General features: G+C 43.9%; 1 protein-coding gene across 1 annotated transcript in view; it reads left to right on the top strand.

Moving 5' to 3' along the window:
* Nucleotides 1-15,510, top strand: part of LOC139274765 (collagenase 3-like) — a 66,891-nt gene that overhangs the window by 28,978 nt on the left and 22,403 nt on the right. Inside the window, exons 6-8 of the mRNA XM_070891452.1 lie at nucleotides 10,709-10,829; nucleotides 10,938-11,071; nucleotides 11,424-11,583. Of these exons, the coding sequence (XP_070747553.1) occupies nucleotides 10,709-10,829; nucleotides 10,938-11,071; nucleotides 11,424-11,583 (415 nt within the window). The remainder of the gene's footprint in view (nucleotides 1-10,708; nucleotides 10,830-10,937; nucleotides 11,072-11,423; nucleotides 11,584-15,510) is intronic.

The raw sequence follows: 15,510 nt of genomic DNA on the forward strand, positions 1-15,510 counted from the left end.
TGGGATGGGTGTCAGTCCTAAATATTCAAGTTCTGTCTCATTTCCACTAGAAAGCAAGAACTTGCATTTATATGGTGTCATTTACTTCCTCAGGATGTCCCAACTGAGTTGCATTTGAAGTGCAGTCACTGTTATTTTGTAGGCAAAAGCTGAAGCCAAATTGCACATAGCAAGGTCCCACAAAGAGCAATGAGATAAATGACCAGATAATCTGCTTTTGGAGCTGTTGATTGAGAGAGTAATATTGGTCAGGACACCAGGAGAAATTCCCTGCTCTTCTTTGAAAAGTGCAATAGGTTTTTTTTAACGGCCACCTGAAGGGTCAGACAGGATCCAGGTCAATAATTGGCTTTTAATTCCATGGGCTTCAATGTAAGTTAAGACTTTATCAAATGCCTTTTGGATGTCCATATAACTAACATCCATAGACATTCCCCTGTCCACTATTTTAGTCACCTCTGCAAAATATTCAGGCATGACCTACCTTTCACAAATAATGCTGGCTCTCTGTGATCAGCTGAAAATTTTCAAGGTGTTCAGTCACCCTATCTTAATTATAGACTCTAGTAATTTCCTGAAAACAGATGTTAGGCCTACTGGTCTATAATTCCCTGATTTCCCTCTCTCTCCATTCTTAAATAGCAGAGTGAATGTGCAATTTTCCAAGCTAAAGGGACAGTTCCTGAATCGGGAGAAGTTTGGAAGATTATAGTTAGGGTATCTGTAATGTGTTCACCTACTTCATTAATACCCTAGGATGGAAACCATCTGCTCCTGGGGATTTGTCACTCTTTAGTACCATTATTTTCTTCATTACTGCCATTTTGCTATTATGTTAATTTTATTAAGTCCCGATCCCTGATTTAGAGTCCTTGGGATTTCCAGCATGTTATCCTCGTCCTCTACTGTAAATCCTGATGCAAAGTCATTATTCGACATATCTGCCATGTCCTTATTATCATTGACAGGATCGCCAATATCAGTTATCAATGGGCCAACATTGCTCCTGACCACCCTGTTTCTCCTAATATAATTTTTAAAAGTTTTTGGCCGGGATTTTACTAACCTTGGAGGGTCCGTGGTTGGTGATGTTGGTGGCGGGTCCTGACCCTAATACTGGCTTCATCCCACTGTGTACAATGAATTTCCCTTGATTGGGCTTATTAAGCCTGCCCAGCGTGTTTCCCGGCCAATTAAAGGAAGTAGGTCTCGTGACGTCATTTGATGATGCATCAGACGATTTCCTTTAAGGGACCATGGCGAATTTTAATTTGACATTTGTGCTGTCAGTGTTCTGCAGCATTGAGGTGCTGCAAAGGCTGACAATGACTGCACAAAGGCACAGGGCCGCATCCATGCTCTTTCATGACTCCCTCCATATGCTAATCGAGGGAGTCACTGCACACAGGAAGCTCTTCTTCCCTTCTCAAGGGCGGAAGAGACCTTCCCAGGATATCAACACAGCTGGTTGCACATTGCAGAGGAGGGCACAAGCAGGGATGTGGCTGCAGGGTGACTTGGACAGGTTAGGTGAGTGGGAAAATGTATGGCAGATGCAGCATAATGTGGATAAATGTGAGGTTATCCACTTTGGTGGCAAAAACTTGAAGGCAGAATATTATCTGAATGGTGGCAGATTAGAAAAAGTGGAGATGCAACGAGACCTGGGTTTCATGGTACTTCAGTCATTGAAAGTTGGCATGCAGGTGCAGCAGGTGGTGAAGAAGGCAAATGGCATGTTGGCCTTCATAGCTAGGGGATTTGAGTATAGGAGCAGGGAGGTCTTACTGCAGTTGTACAGGGCCTTAGTGAAGCCTCACCTGGAATATTGTGTTCAGTTTTGGTCTCCTAATCTGAGGAAGGACGATCTTGCTATTGAGGGAGTGCAGCGAAGGTTCACCAGACTGATTCCCGGGATGGCAGGACTGACATATGAGGAGAGACTGGATCGACTGGGCCTGTATTCACTGGAGTTTAGAAGAATGAGAGGGGATCTCATAGAAACATATAAAATTCTGACGGGACTGGACAGGTTAGATGCAGGAAGAATGTTCCCGATGTTGGAGAAGTCCAGAACCAGGGGTCACAGTCTAAGGATAGGGGGTAAGCCATTTAGGACCGAGATGAGGAGAAACTTCTTCACTCAGAGAGTTGTTAATTTGTGGAATTCTCTACCGCAGAGAGCTTTTGATGCCAGTTTGTTAGATATATTCAAGAGGGAGTTAGATATGGCCCTTAGGGCTAAAGGGATCAAGGGGTATGGAGAGAAAGCAGGAAAGGGGTACTGAGGTGAATGATCAGCCATGATCTTATTGAATGGTGGTGCAGGCTCGAAGGGCCGAATGGTCTACTCCTGCACCTATTTTCTATGTTTCTATGTTTCTACCCCACTAGTCACTGCCTGCAATTCTGAAAAGGACCTGTTTATTCCTACTCTTTGCTTCCTGTCTGCCAACCAGTTCTCTAGCCACATCAATATATTACCCCCAATACCATGTGCTTTAATTTTGCACACTAATCTCTTGTGTGGGACCCTGTCAAAATCCTTTTGAAAGCCCAAATACACCACATCCACTTGTTCTCCCTTGTCCACTCTACTAGTTACAGCATGGTGAATCTGTTGTTGAAATGCAGTGAGGAAGAGCTTGTGGCTGAGGGAAGATATCTCTAAGTTGGAAGCTTTTACTATACATTTGAAGCTGTCAACTCAACAGTTGAATCAATGGCCACTGAACACCTGTGCTTCAGCTTAACAGACATGCTCCATGACCAGCGTGGACCATGTAGGCCTGCACATAAAGTCAAAAGGTGAGCTTGAATGTATCCTTAATGATCTCCAAACAAGGTCATAATTACTTGAATTGGTCCCCCGCTGCTGCATGTCGGTTCTGCTCGGCCCTGACAGACAAGACATTGGGAATGACGTGGTGGTGGGTTCACAGCGGGTCCTGACCCACTGGGGACAAAAAAACTTTCCCACCTGATCCACCACCCATTGCACCTGCTGACCCCCCGGAACATCTTGAGATTCTTCCTTCCAAACACTATGTTCAACTTGATCATAACATGATCGCTATTAGATAAATGTTCATGTACCATTATTCTAAATCTGGCTCATTACTCATTCCCAAATCTAATATGGTATACTCCCTTGTTGGGTCTAGGACATATTTTTGTCGAAAACTATCCCGGATACACTCAAGTTATTCACTATCTTTCTGACAAGTGCTAGTCTACTTATCCCAATCAACATGAAAGTTAAAATCCCCTATTAAAACCACTCTGCCTTTACTACATGCTTGTCTAACCTCTGTATTTATACAATCCAGCACTTCACAGCTGCTGCCAGGGGGCCTATGCACAACTCCCCCTACAGTATTAAATGCTTTCCTACTTGTTAATTCTACCCATAAAGTCTCCACTGCCTGGTTAACTTTTGTTATATGCTCTCTTATCATTGAAGTGATTTCAATCTTAATCACTAAGGCTAGTCCTTCTCCTCTAACATTTCCCTATCTTTCCTGTAGACCTTATAACCTGGTATATTTAGATCCCCATCCTGCAGCATGTCTCAGTAATGAGTACCATGTCATACCCGTCGAGTTGAATTTGGGCCTGCGGTTCATTCAATTTATTTCTTATAATCCGTGTGTTTGTATGAGGAATGCTTATTTGGTCCACACACCGTAGCCTATCCTTCAGCTCTAGGGGCCGAAATTGTCCCTTTTTCAAAGAGCCATTACCACCTCAAAGAGGCGATGACAGTCCGGAAAGTACTCGCTGCTTGTTCGGCGCAGAGTTGGCGACAATCATTTTTTGGGGGGGCGTTGGACGTTCCTGCTCCACATGTATTGTCGCCACGTCAACTCCTTACAGACCAGCGGCAACCCACTTTCCGTCCCATGGGAAATTGCTTCGTGGGAGCAGATTGGCCGCCGCTCGGTGCCCCCAACAGCTTTCCCCAGCGAGAAGCTGCCTATGGCTGGGTGGCACGTCTGCCCTTAAAGTGGAGGGCGCACTGCTGTAGCTGGCAACTTATTTTAATTGTCACTGACTCTGAGGTTGGGCTGACAATGGCAGCTATGGGTTCGGCCGGGCTGCCAACAGACATCCCCTCTTGGGTGCCGGACCACTGGCCCGTCCGAAACCCTCCCTGGTGGCCCAGTGGATGTCACTAATGTGGCTGCAAAGCTCGCAGCGACCCTCCCCTTTAACCAAACGGAAGGGACGTTGCTACATTTCAGCATGATGCAGGACATACGTGTTGCAGTGACGTCATCAGTGCCATGCTAATGGCACATACCAATGTTTGCCCCACGCACTTCCACCCCGCTGCAACCCGACTTCACTCCCAGTAGTTGGGCATCCAAGAAGTGATGTTGGGCTGCCTGTTGGTCGCCACTGTTAGCCCGACCTCGGCGTCATCCAACAATTAAAATAAATTGGCGGCCATGGATGGGGCGGAGAAAAATCTTCAAGATCGATGAGTGCGCCCTCTTTGTTTCTTATTTATCTCTCCTCGTTTAATCACTTTACATCTTTTAGTTTTCCCTTTACCTGTTGCACCTAAAGCACAATTTCTCACTGTTGCTCTACTCTCTTCCCTTTTGTTTTGTTTTTGAAATATTATTTGTACTACAATATCCAATTGAGCCCTTCCAATTCTCTCCATTTACTAGTTAAATCTCCTAGAGACTGCCCTATTTATCGTTACTGCTAGGACCCTGGTCCCAGAATGGTTCAGATGGAACCCGCCCCAATGGTACATTTCCTTCCTGTCCCAACACTAGTGCCAGTGCCCCATAAAATGGAACCCCCCTTTCCCACACCATTGCTTCACCTCCCTATTTTGCTTATTCCTACGCCAATTTGCGCATGGCTCAGGTTAGAGATTAAAACCCTTAAGGTCCTGTTCTTTAATTTAGCTCTTAGTTCCTGGTACTCCCCAAACAGGACCTTTTGCCTACTCTTCCCTATTTTATTGATCCCAATAGGGACCAGATTATCTGGATCCTCCCCCTCTCTCTAAAATATCCTTTCAAGCCAGTTTGAGATATCCCTCACCCTGGCACCAGGTAGGCAACATACCATGTGGGAGTCTTGATCTTGCTTACAAAGGATGCTGTCACCCTAATTATAGAATCCCCTACAACCACCATATTATGCTTCCTCTCTTCCTCCCCCAGCTCCCCTTAGGACATCCTCCTGCTCACTATAGTCTGCATTCTGGCTTCCATTTCAACAGTCTTTATCCTTATCCTTACAGGTAGCATATACATTGTATCTGTTGGATAGGATCACTTTCTGTGGATCCTCGTTCTCTTTCTTACCTGGGTTCCTCAAACTCTGCACACTATCAGTCACACCAACCATGTTCCGAGCCTGCATCTCTCTTCGCGGTGTGACCGAAGTCTGGAGTAAATTGTCCAGATACTCCTCCCCCTCCCTGATATGTCTGAGCATCTCCAACTCGCACTCCAGCTCAATGACTCTGAGCTGATGAGATTCAAGATGGAGACATCGACTGCAGATGTGTTTGCTCAGGACTGTCTCGCCGTCCACAAACTCCTACATACTGCAGTTCAGACACACAACCTCCTCTGTTGTTTATTTATATTGGGCTGTAAATTGCGGCCCTAACGGGTGCGTACGAGGAGCACACATGCCTGTAGGGACCACGCTAGTTCTGGATTTAGGCATACGAAATGCATCCGCTAAAACCCGGAACTTGCAATTTGACAAGAATCTTCGCATGCATTCCTGGGAAAAGGGCATCCCTGGGTGGAGAGTTGAGCTAATTGCCCAACTTCTGCCCAACAAATGCCTGTGAAATTTTTACGCCTGATCCTGCTTTTACCAGTGTAAGTGTATTAAAGGACAGAAAAATATATTCTTTTCAATAATTTATACATTTAAAAACCTGTAAAATAAGGTAAGTTTATTTTGAGACCCTTTAAAATATGTAAAAAAAATTTAATTTAATATTTGTTTTAAATATTTAATTAAATGCCATTTTGATTTTAAATTGATTTTTATTTTTTTAGATTTTAGGTGTACATGTATTTTTGGGGGTATTTCCATTCATACTTATGGAGATTCCGTACATATGGAATCACCATAAATATGAATGGGGATCCTCTTCTTTTATTGGTTGGGTCAACCCATGTGATCCCAGGGGCACTTGTGAACCATTTGCACCCCTGGGATCACTTGGGCCTCTATGCACAGGTACCAGGAGAGGCCCAGAACCCCGAATCTCCGATCCTCCAGGGCCATCAGGTAAGTTCAGAGATTTTTTGCCCAGCCAAATTTAACAGCAGGGCCTGATTTGCATGGGAAAGCTGACTGAGAGGCTGGCTGGCTTCGGGTGGGCAGGTCTGCAGCACAAGGCCGCAGTGAGGAGGAAGGTAGGGATCACGTGGGGTCCTGGGCGCGTCCGGAAAAGGTCCAGGTCCAGGTTCGCACAAGTTTTCTGACCGCTTCGGAGCCACCCCCATTCCCAACCTGCCTTCCTCATTAAAATTCATCCCATAATGTCTGTAAATGCACTATTAGAACTCATAAGGACAAGTTTATTAAAAAAGCACATCAGCTGAATGCTCCCATTGGTCCTTTGCTAACAGTGTCTTGCAACTTTTGGAAATTCTACTTTCCATGCCTCTTCCATCCTAATGCTTGAGCTGAGCAAAAATGTATCTTTTTTGCCTTCCTATTCTCCTCAAACTTTAACCTTGATATAGAACTACTTCCCATTGCTCTATTTGGTTTTATTATTATATCTAGTGTCAAGTTTGATCCATTCCGTCAGATCCTTTTGGACTCTGGAGACCATTGTTCCCGATGACACCCATATGATGTGTACCTCTGAACTTCCTTCTCCTCTTAATTTAAGATCACTTCCATTTTGCTTTTCCTGTGTTTGGAATTTTGTTTGTGTTTGCCCTATATTTAAATTATGATTCTGTTTGCAGTATTCTGTATATGTTTCAAAACATGGTGAATGTTGGCATTTCAAATTTAGTTCAATCAATTTTGAAAAAAATACACTTAATCTACTAGTTATTTGTATTATAGAACAATTTATTGGTGCCCAAAGCCAGTAATTTTGTGAAAATGTAATTTCCCACAAGTATCAATTTACAAGTGCTCCCCACAAAGAAAATTTGGAATACTACTGTTTTAATAACATTAAAATAAAGGCAGTGAATATGTTTAGATTTGCTTTGAATTAGTTTGTATGCACAACATAGAATTTGTTTCAAGAACAGTAATATCAATTGAAGGGGTATTTTAATGTATTTTATTTGTTAATTTGGAAATAATGAAGATGCTTTGCTGGAATTGGCCACAAGGTGGTGCAATAGGACCGATATTTCAATAACTTGGATAAAACTTTAAACTGAAGTGAATACTGAAATGCACTGGAAATCTTAATTTTCATGTTTTTGCCAGAACTGAAACAAATATCTTCAGCTGCCAACTGGTCAGTTTTTTAAGGCAGGATTATTTTCATACAATATTCTCTAAGATTATTAAGAAGTTGAAATGTAGTCCATTCAAACTGAAATCTAGGTTATAGCAAGTAATAATAACATTGCTGCATTTGCAGAAATATGTAATTATTTAAAAAGTATTCACAATAGGTTTTAGTTTAAATTATGTAGCTAACAAATAAACACAATCAGTATAGGTAAGAAAATTTAGTTTTTCATTTTTGGTATCTATTTACTTACAAATTGTAAGAAGCTGTAGAGAAACATAGAAACATAGAAAATAGGTGCAGGAGTAGGCCATTCGGCCCTTCTAGCCTGCACCGCCATTCAATGAGTTCATGGCTGAACATTCAACTTCAGTACCCCATTCCTGCTTTCTCGCCATACCCCTTGATCCCCCTAGCAGTAAGGACCTCATCTAACTCCTTTTTGAATATATTTAGTGAATTGGCCTCAACAACTTTCTGTGGTAGAGAATTCCACAGGTTCACCACTCTCTGGGTGAAGAAGTTCCTCCGCATCTCGGTCCTAAATGGCTTACCCCTTATCCTTAGACTGTGACCCCTGGTTCTGGACTTCCCCAACATTGGGAACATTCTTCCTGCATCTAACCTGTCTAACCCCGTCAGAATTTTATATGTTTCTATGAGGTCCCCTCTCATTCTTCTGAACTCCAGTGAATACAAGCCCAGTTGATCCAGTCTTTCTTGATAGGTCAGTCCCGCCATCCCGGGAATCAGTCTGGTGAACCTTCGCTGCACTCCCTCAATAACAAGAATGTCCTTCCTCAGGTTAGGAGACCAAAACTGTGCACAATACTCCAGGTGTGGCCTCACCAAGGCCCTGTACAATTGTAGTAACACCTCCCTGCCCCTGTACTCAAATCCCCTTGCTATGAAGGCCAACATGCCATTTGCTTTCTTAACCGCCTGCTGCACCTGCATGCCAACCTTCAATGACTGATGTACCATGACACCCAGGTCTCTTTGCACCTCCCCTTTTCCTAATCTGTCACCATTCAGATAATAGTCTGTCTCTCTGTTTTTACCACCAAAGTGGATAACCTCACATTTATCCACATTATACTTCATCTGCCATGCATTTGCCCACTCACCTAACCTATCCAAGTCGCTCTGCAGCCTCACAGCATCCTCCTCGCAGCTCACACTGCCACCCAACTTAGTGTCATCCGCAAATTTGGAGATACTACATTTAATCCCCTCATCTAAATCATTAATGTACAGTGTAAACAGCTGGGGCCCCAGCACAGAACCTTGCGGTACCCCACTAGTCACTGCCTGCCATTCTGAAAAGTACCCATTTACTCCTACTCTTTGCTTCCTGTCTGACAACCAGTTCTCAATCCATGTCAGTACACTACCCCCACTGTGTAAAATACCTCAGGCTTTGAAGGTCTGAGGCTATTACTTTCATTTAATCAGTTTTATGCCACACAGTGGCTCTATAGTACTATTATTTTACTGTACAGTCATTTCAACAACCTGCATCACATATGGTGCCAGACTTGTGCCACTTTAGGGAGCAGCACGAGCTGCGACCGTAGCAAAGAGTGACATCATCAAGGCCCAGGTCGGTGATTGGAGCATGGGCAGATGCAGCAGGAGCGGCGAGGTCGGGGCGAAGGAGCGGCGAGAGACTGTGGAGGGATGTGATCGGGGCCCAGGAGAGGCGTGAGTTTGGGGCCTGGGGCCCAGGGGCAGCCACGGGCCAGCCCACACTGCGATATGTGTGCACACTAGGTCCGTGCAGCAGAGCTGTTCTCCAGTCGTCTTGGATAATCCTTGCCACTGGACCAAGACCTAGCTCTGTCAAGCCCGTGTGGTGGCTGATGTGCAACGGCCACCCCATGTTAAAAAAATCCACGCACAGGAATCTTCTACCCTTCAGGATGTATGTAGTTCAGGATCTGGAATTTTAGGTCCTTCATTGGAACACCTGTGAACTTATCCTTTTTTTTGGCGTGGAAGCAAGTCATCCTCGTTTCGAGGGACCACCTATGATGATGAGATTTTTTGCAGGTCTGAGGCATCCACCAGCGGGAAGCCTCCGGCTGCAATTTCTGCCGTATTATCTAGTTTGTAGTTAGTTTGTGGTTCTACACACTAACTTGCAATGAGCACTAAAACACTGGTTAAAAAAAAGTTACATGCCTCTTTTTTAAAAAAAAACACTCACCAGCTACTCACCAATAAACCCTTTTGCTGACGTCAATTTAGGTGTTTTTACTCTCACATCGCTCTTTCAAATTCTGTCTGTTGAATTGGTCTCACTGCCTCTGGTCTCAGGCCTGCTCTGCCACCGTGCTTTTTAACCTGCTCCACTCTCGCTCTGCTTCCGCTGGCTCTGGTCTTGTGCCTGCTCTGCCACCACGTTTTTTATCCCACTCTGCTCTTGCTCAGCTCTTGCTGCCTCTGGTCTCAGGCCTGCTCTGCTGCCGTGCTTTTTAACCTGCTCCACTCTCGCTCTGCTTCTGCTGGCTCTGGTCTTGTGCCTGATCTGCCACTGTGCTTTTTATCCCACTCTGCTCTCACTCAGCTCCCGCTGCTTTTCAGCGTTTTCCATGCTTCAAATTTAAAATTAGGCTGACTCCAGGAATTATCATATAGTAAACTACAGCTGAGGCCAGTGCAACTTGTTCTCTGCCTGATTTCTACTCGGGTTTATGCCCAATCCAAAAAGTTATGCCTGTTTGTTCAAGATAAATGCATTACAGTTGAACCTCCCTAATCCGGAACCCTTGGGACCTGGCCTGTTCTGGCTAAAGGATTTTTCTGGAGGGGTGGTCACATTAAATTGAATGATACAGGTACTGGGCAAGGGGATATCGGGGCTGGTTGGCTTGGGCCTGGGAGTGCGGCAAAGAGGTTATGGTGGGACGGCAGCGATGGATCTTGTGGTCAGGCCAGCGATTGCGGGAGTCGGCAGCGAGGAAGGACTTCAATTTGTTTACTTTGTTCATGGTGGAGTTCTGTGCATGCGCCACCCAGTGGCTGGGAATGGTTCTGAACGAGGGGTGGTTCTGGATAAGGGAAGTTCAACCTATATCAGTAAACATGTTCATGTGCTCTAGATAATAACATTCAATGCACAGTATAAATGCACATGCACCTTTGCTCAATCATGTCACCATTTTCATTAACTGTGTGCTAACCTTAATCTTTTTCTTTGTTCCAAACACTTCTTTCCCTCTTTAGGAACCATTCTTATGTATAACCAAGAAGCTGCAGAGCCACTGATACCAGATAAATGCGATCCCTCCATATCATTTGATGCTGCCACCAACGCATATGGAGAAATTTTGCTCTTCAAAAATGAGTAAAGTTATTACTACTTATGTATTTATGTTGCATAATATGGACATTCACACTGTAACTTAACCCAAGTAGTACAGTTGATGACATTTCACTTTTGATTGTTGCTTAGATACTTTTGGCGTAAATACCAACAAGTGACAGATGCCAAGATTTCCTCCATCCAAGATGTCTGGTTAGACCTCCCATCAAATATTGACGCTGCTTGTGAAATTCCTGGAGAAGATACTATTTATTTTTTCAAAGGTAATGCGGGTTATTCAATCTAACTTTCATATTAGAGAGACGAGTTGAAACATTGCAATACGTTGACATTAAGGGAGATCAAGACTGTGATCACAGGATATTATGCAAGAATTCCTATTTAATTGCAATATTTGTTAAATAATTATGTAAGGATTGGCAATAACTACTGTGGTCCATCTGACCAATTCCAAGATAAAACAAAAACTGTATGAGATTATACTCTGGGATAAAATTTAACTTCAGCAAGGTACAAAATGGGCAGTATGCGATCATTCCCTCATTATACACCCACCCCCCTCTGATTTTCCTTGAAAGGAATTCTTAATATAATATATATTTTTTTCATTTTCAGGATCAACCTTTTGGACCTACACACATTATGAACTTAGCCGAAATTCATCTCAGTCTATTTACCTATTTGGACTTCCGTCATATGTGAAGCAAATAGATGCAGTAATATTTATACAACCGACAAAGAAAATACTATTCTTTGTAGGAGATATGTATTGGAGGCATGTATTATTCACATTTATTGCGTTTTTAGTCTTCCATCAGCAATGTCCTCAATCACAACCTCTCCTTTTTGATGCCCTTGTTCCCAGTAAAACCTTTACTCTCTCCCATCCTGGTTGTTCTCTGTGGTACGCACCCTAGTTTTGTTTCCTCAAGTACAAGGGATACAGACTTGGGCGTATCTGCCAAACAACTGGTTCACTTACCCATCATCAAATCTGCCTGTACTACATCAAGCACTATCGGGCCTCACTGTCATCTATGAAAATTACCTGCTACTCCAGGACTATCCTGGAGTGCAGAAATAACCCCTGGCTTTTAAAAAAAATCTCCACTACTGTCTCCTTAAACACCTCTCCATTGTTCTCTGTACCCTCCCCTCCAACAAGAAATGCAAGGACCTCATGGAATTCTTTGTCACTAAGATTGAAACCATCCATTCAGTTTCCTCTGCTGCCTCCCCTCCCTCCTCTTACCTACCAAGCCTACATACCCTAAGCTGGCCACTGCCTTAGCTCTGATCCCTTGTCTCTCAATAGTTTTTCTCTTACCTCTTCATCGCTCTGAGCTATGGAACCCACTTCCTGCTCCCTTGACCCCATTCCCACTATATTGTTGACCATCTCACTTGCCTTAATGGTCCCCATGCTAGCTGACATTATAAATGTATCCCTCTCCTCAGGTGCTGTAGTCCTCCCTTTCAAAAATGGTGCCATTGCTCCCTCCTCAAAAAATCTACTTTAGACCTGTCTGTCCTTGCAAACTTTTACCCATTTCCAACCTCCCTTTCCTCTCCAAATTCCACAATGTTTCATCACCTTTCAAACCTGAGCCCTTCTTACCTGCAACTCCATGTTTGGATCTCTCCAATCAGGTTTCTCCTCCTGCCACAGCATTGAAACAACCCTAAATAAAGTTATAAATTACATCCACTGTCACTGTGTTTTTCTCCTCCCTCCTCATCCATCTTTAACTCTCTGCAACCTTTGACATGGCTGCCAACATCATCTTCTCCAATGCCTCGCCTCCATTGTCCATCCCAGTGGACTGCTATTACATGGTTCCACAATTGCCTATCTGATCATAGCCAGACAATCTCCAGTAATGGCTTCTCATCCCACCCCACTGGAGTACTCCAAGAATCAATCCTTGGCCCTCTTCTCTTCTTCATCTACATGTTGCCCCTTGATGACATAATCCAAAGGCATGGGGGCATCTTCCACATATATGCTAACAACACCTAGCTTTACCTCTCCATCACTCCTCTCTCTGTGCTGTCAAACTGCTCCAGCCTGGGATGAGCTGTAATTTATTTGTTACCATTGTCTTTGGGCTTTGCCATAAACTGTTTACTCTCTACATTTATTTCATCCCCCTCTCTGGCCACAGTCTCTGCTTCAACCATGTTGGCCATGAAATCCCGGTCCTCTGCTTCGCGGGCACTCGACAGAAAATGTTAAAGACCCACACCTACCTTATCCTGCTGTGCCCACCAGCAAACCCCGTCCTGAGGCCTCCTCTCCCTGCGCATTGGAGCGTGTGCATGTCGGGTCATCCGTATGCTGGAGCTGGAGTCACATGGCACTGGGCAGCCAATCGAGGTACAGTAATTTCTCATTCATAACAATGGGAACTCCGTATGTAGGAGTTCTCATTATTACGATTGAGAAACATCCCCGCCAAACACCCAAACACAAATAAAAAATAGAAAAAATACATCACATATGTAAGATTCACTTAAATTAAAGTTAATAAATATCTCAGAAAAAATATATATTTTCCCGATTTAAAAAAAAAGTTTTTAATTATGGTTTAAAATAAACTTACTACAGTGGGCAGGGTTTTTAATGTTAAAATGTGTTTTTAAAATTTTATTTTACTATGTTTATTTATGTTTTAAAACTCTTACGCTAGTAAAGGTAGGCTATGTGCCTGCTTTTATCAGGTGCAAGAGTTTTTAGGACATTCGCTGGGCAAGATATGGGTTAATACTGCAATCTTGCTCATGCGAATGTCCTGGCTGTGGGGTATCTATCAAGCCAGAGCTTGACAGATCGGAAAAGCCGGTTTTCAGCGCATGTGCATTGCGTGCCGAAAACCGACTTTTGCGATGCCTTCCCGGGTCCTACACACTCCGTACAGGCCCGGGGAGGCCTGAATTTCTGGGCCATTGTTTGCAACCTCAACATTATACTTGACTTGACCTATGCTTCTGATCCAATATCCTCTTCATCATAAAGATCACTTACTTCCACCTCCATAACATCAGCAATCTCAGTCCATCTGCTGCTGAAACCATTATTCAAGCCTTTTTCAGTTCATTCAATACACTATTGCTTGTATCTTATTCCGCAGCAAGTCCTGCTCACCCATCACTCCTGCCCTTGCTAACGTACATTGGCTCCTTCCACTGTCTTAAATTTAAAATGCACATCTTCGTATTTAATGTCCTTCATGGCCTTGCCCCTTCCTATTTTCTGCAACATCCTCCAGCCCTACAATCTCTGCAGATCCCTCTGTTCCTCTGACTGGCTTCTTGTACATCCTCTCCTCCCTGCTATCGTCCACCTACCTCTCCCAACATTGGTGGCTGTGTAGGCCCCATGTTCTGGAATTCCCTCCCTAAATCCCTCCATTTCTCCAACCCCTTTCCTCCTTTAATACTCTCAATGGGCTCAATTTTCGCCAAGCCCGTTTTCTGTCATAATGCCAGAGTTGCGCCGCTTATTTAGGTCAAGAAATGCGCCAGAAAAACATGTCCGAACTTTCCCAGATGTTTTTGCTGTAATCTGGAACCGCGCAGCGTGGCCAGTCGCCTCGGAGGGTGGAGCCTGCGGTCAGTGCCGGAAAAAGCAGCCGGGCTTTCTGCGCATGCGCAGGGAAAAAAACTAACGTTCTTGACGTCGCTGGAATGGCCGCGCATGCACAGTAGAGCTCCCCGAGTGAGGTGCCTTTCTGGTCCACTGTGGTCCCTGAGTGCGTGCCTTCCCGGTCTGTGGTCCCCGAGTGAGTGCCGGTCAGTTTTCTCCCTCCCCCGCCGAGCCCCTCCAGTCCCGAGTGAGTGCCGGTCCCGGTCCGCTCTGCTTCCCGCCCCTAGCCCAGGCCGAATGGCCTCCAATTTACTTACCTGCGCCGATTTCTTTAACTCTCCGCAAGGGTTTTCACAAGAGGCCACATACATTGGCCTAAGCAGAAATGGGGTAACTATCAGCTGGCCAAAGTTCCCTAAATGGCCAGAATTGGCTTAGGTGGCTGGTTGCGCCCCCTTTCGAGGAAGAAAAAATTTACCTAAGAAAAATGTAACTAAATGAGTTACGCTGGTGCAAATTGATTGAGGAAACTGGGGATTTTTAAGTTAGGCCAGAAAAAGCAGCATGCTCCAAAGAAAAATGCCGCAAATACTGGGGAAAATTGAGCCCCATAAAGCCAACCTAAAACTAACCAGTTTGACCAAGCTTTTGGCTTCCCTTTGATATCTCCTTCTTCGGCATGATGTTCACTTTTGTCTAGTAATGCCTCTGAAACACCATGGGATGTTTTTCTACATGAATGGCGCTATATAAATGCAAGTTGTTATTGTTGTTTTAAAGATATTTCAAAATTGCTCTACTGAACAAATTGGTATAACTAATTAATAAGAATATTGGGCCTGAATTTGCGGTTGGAATTTTGACTAAAATGAAACTCAACTCATTTTTTTTAGATAGAATGGTAAGTTTCAATATTTTGTGCACAAAAGGAAACTTCTGCCAAAAGCTTGAAATCAATGTGCCAAATAATCAAACTAGTATCATTGCACTCTAAGTGCTATATATTTTTTCTTTCTCACAAAGCAATCTGGGCAAGGTGGCACTCCTGATGATAAACTAATTTTATATTGCATCTGTGCAGTGTAATTTTTCACAGAATTATTGGGCCGGATTTTG

Source organism: Pristiophorus japonicus, chromosome 10, assembly GCF_044704955.1.
Source record: "Pristiophorus japonicus isolate sPriJap1 chromosome 10, sPriJap1.hap1, whole genome shotgun sequence".
In the NCBI taxonomy this organism is placed as follows: Eukaryota; Metazoa; Chordata; class Chondrichthyes; family Pristiophoridae; genus Pristiophorus; species Pristiophorus japonicus.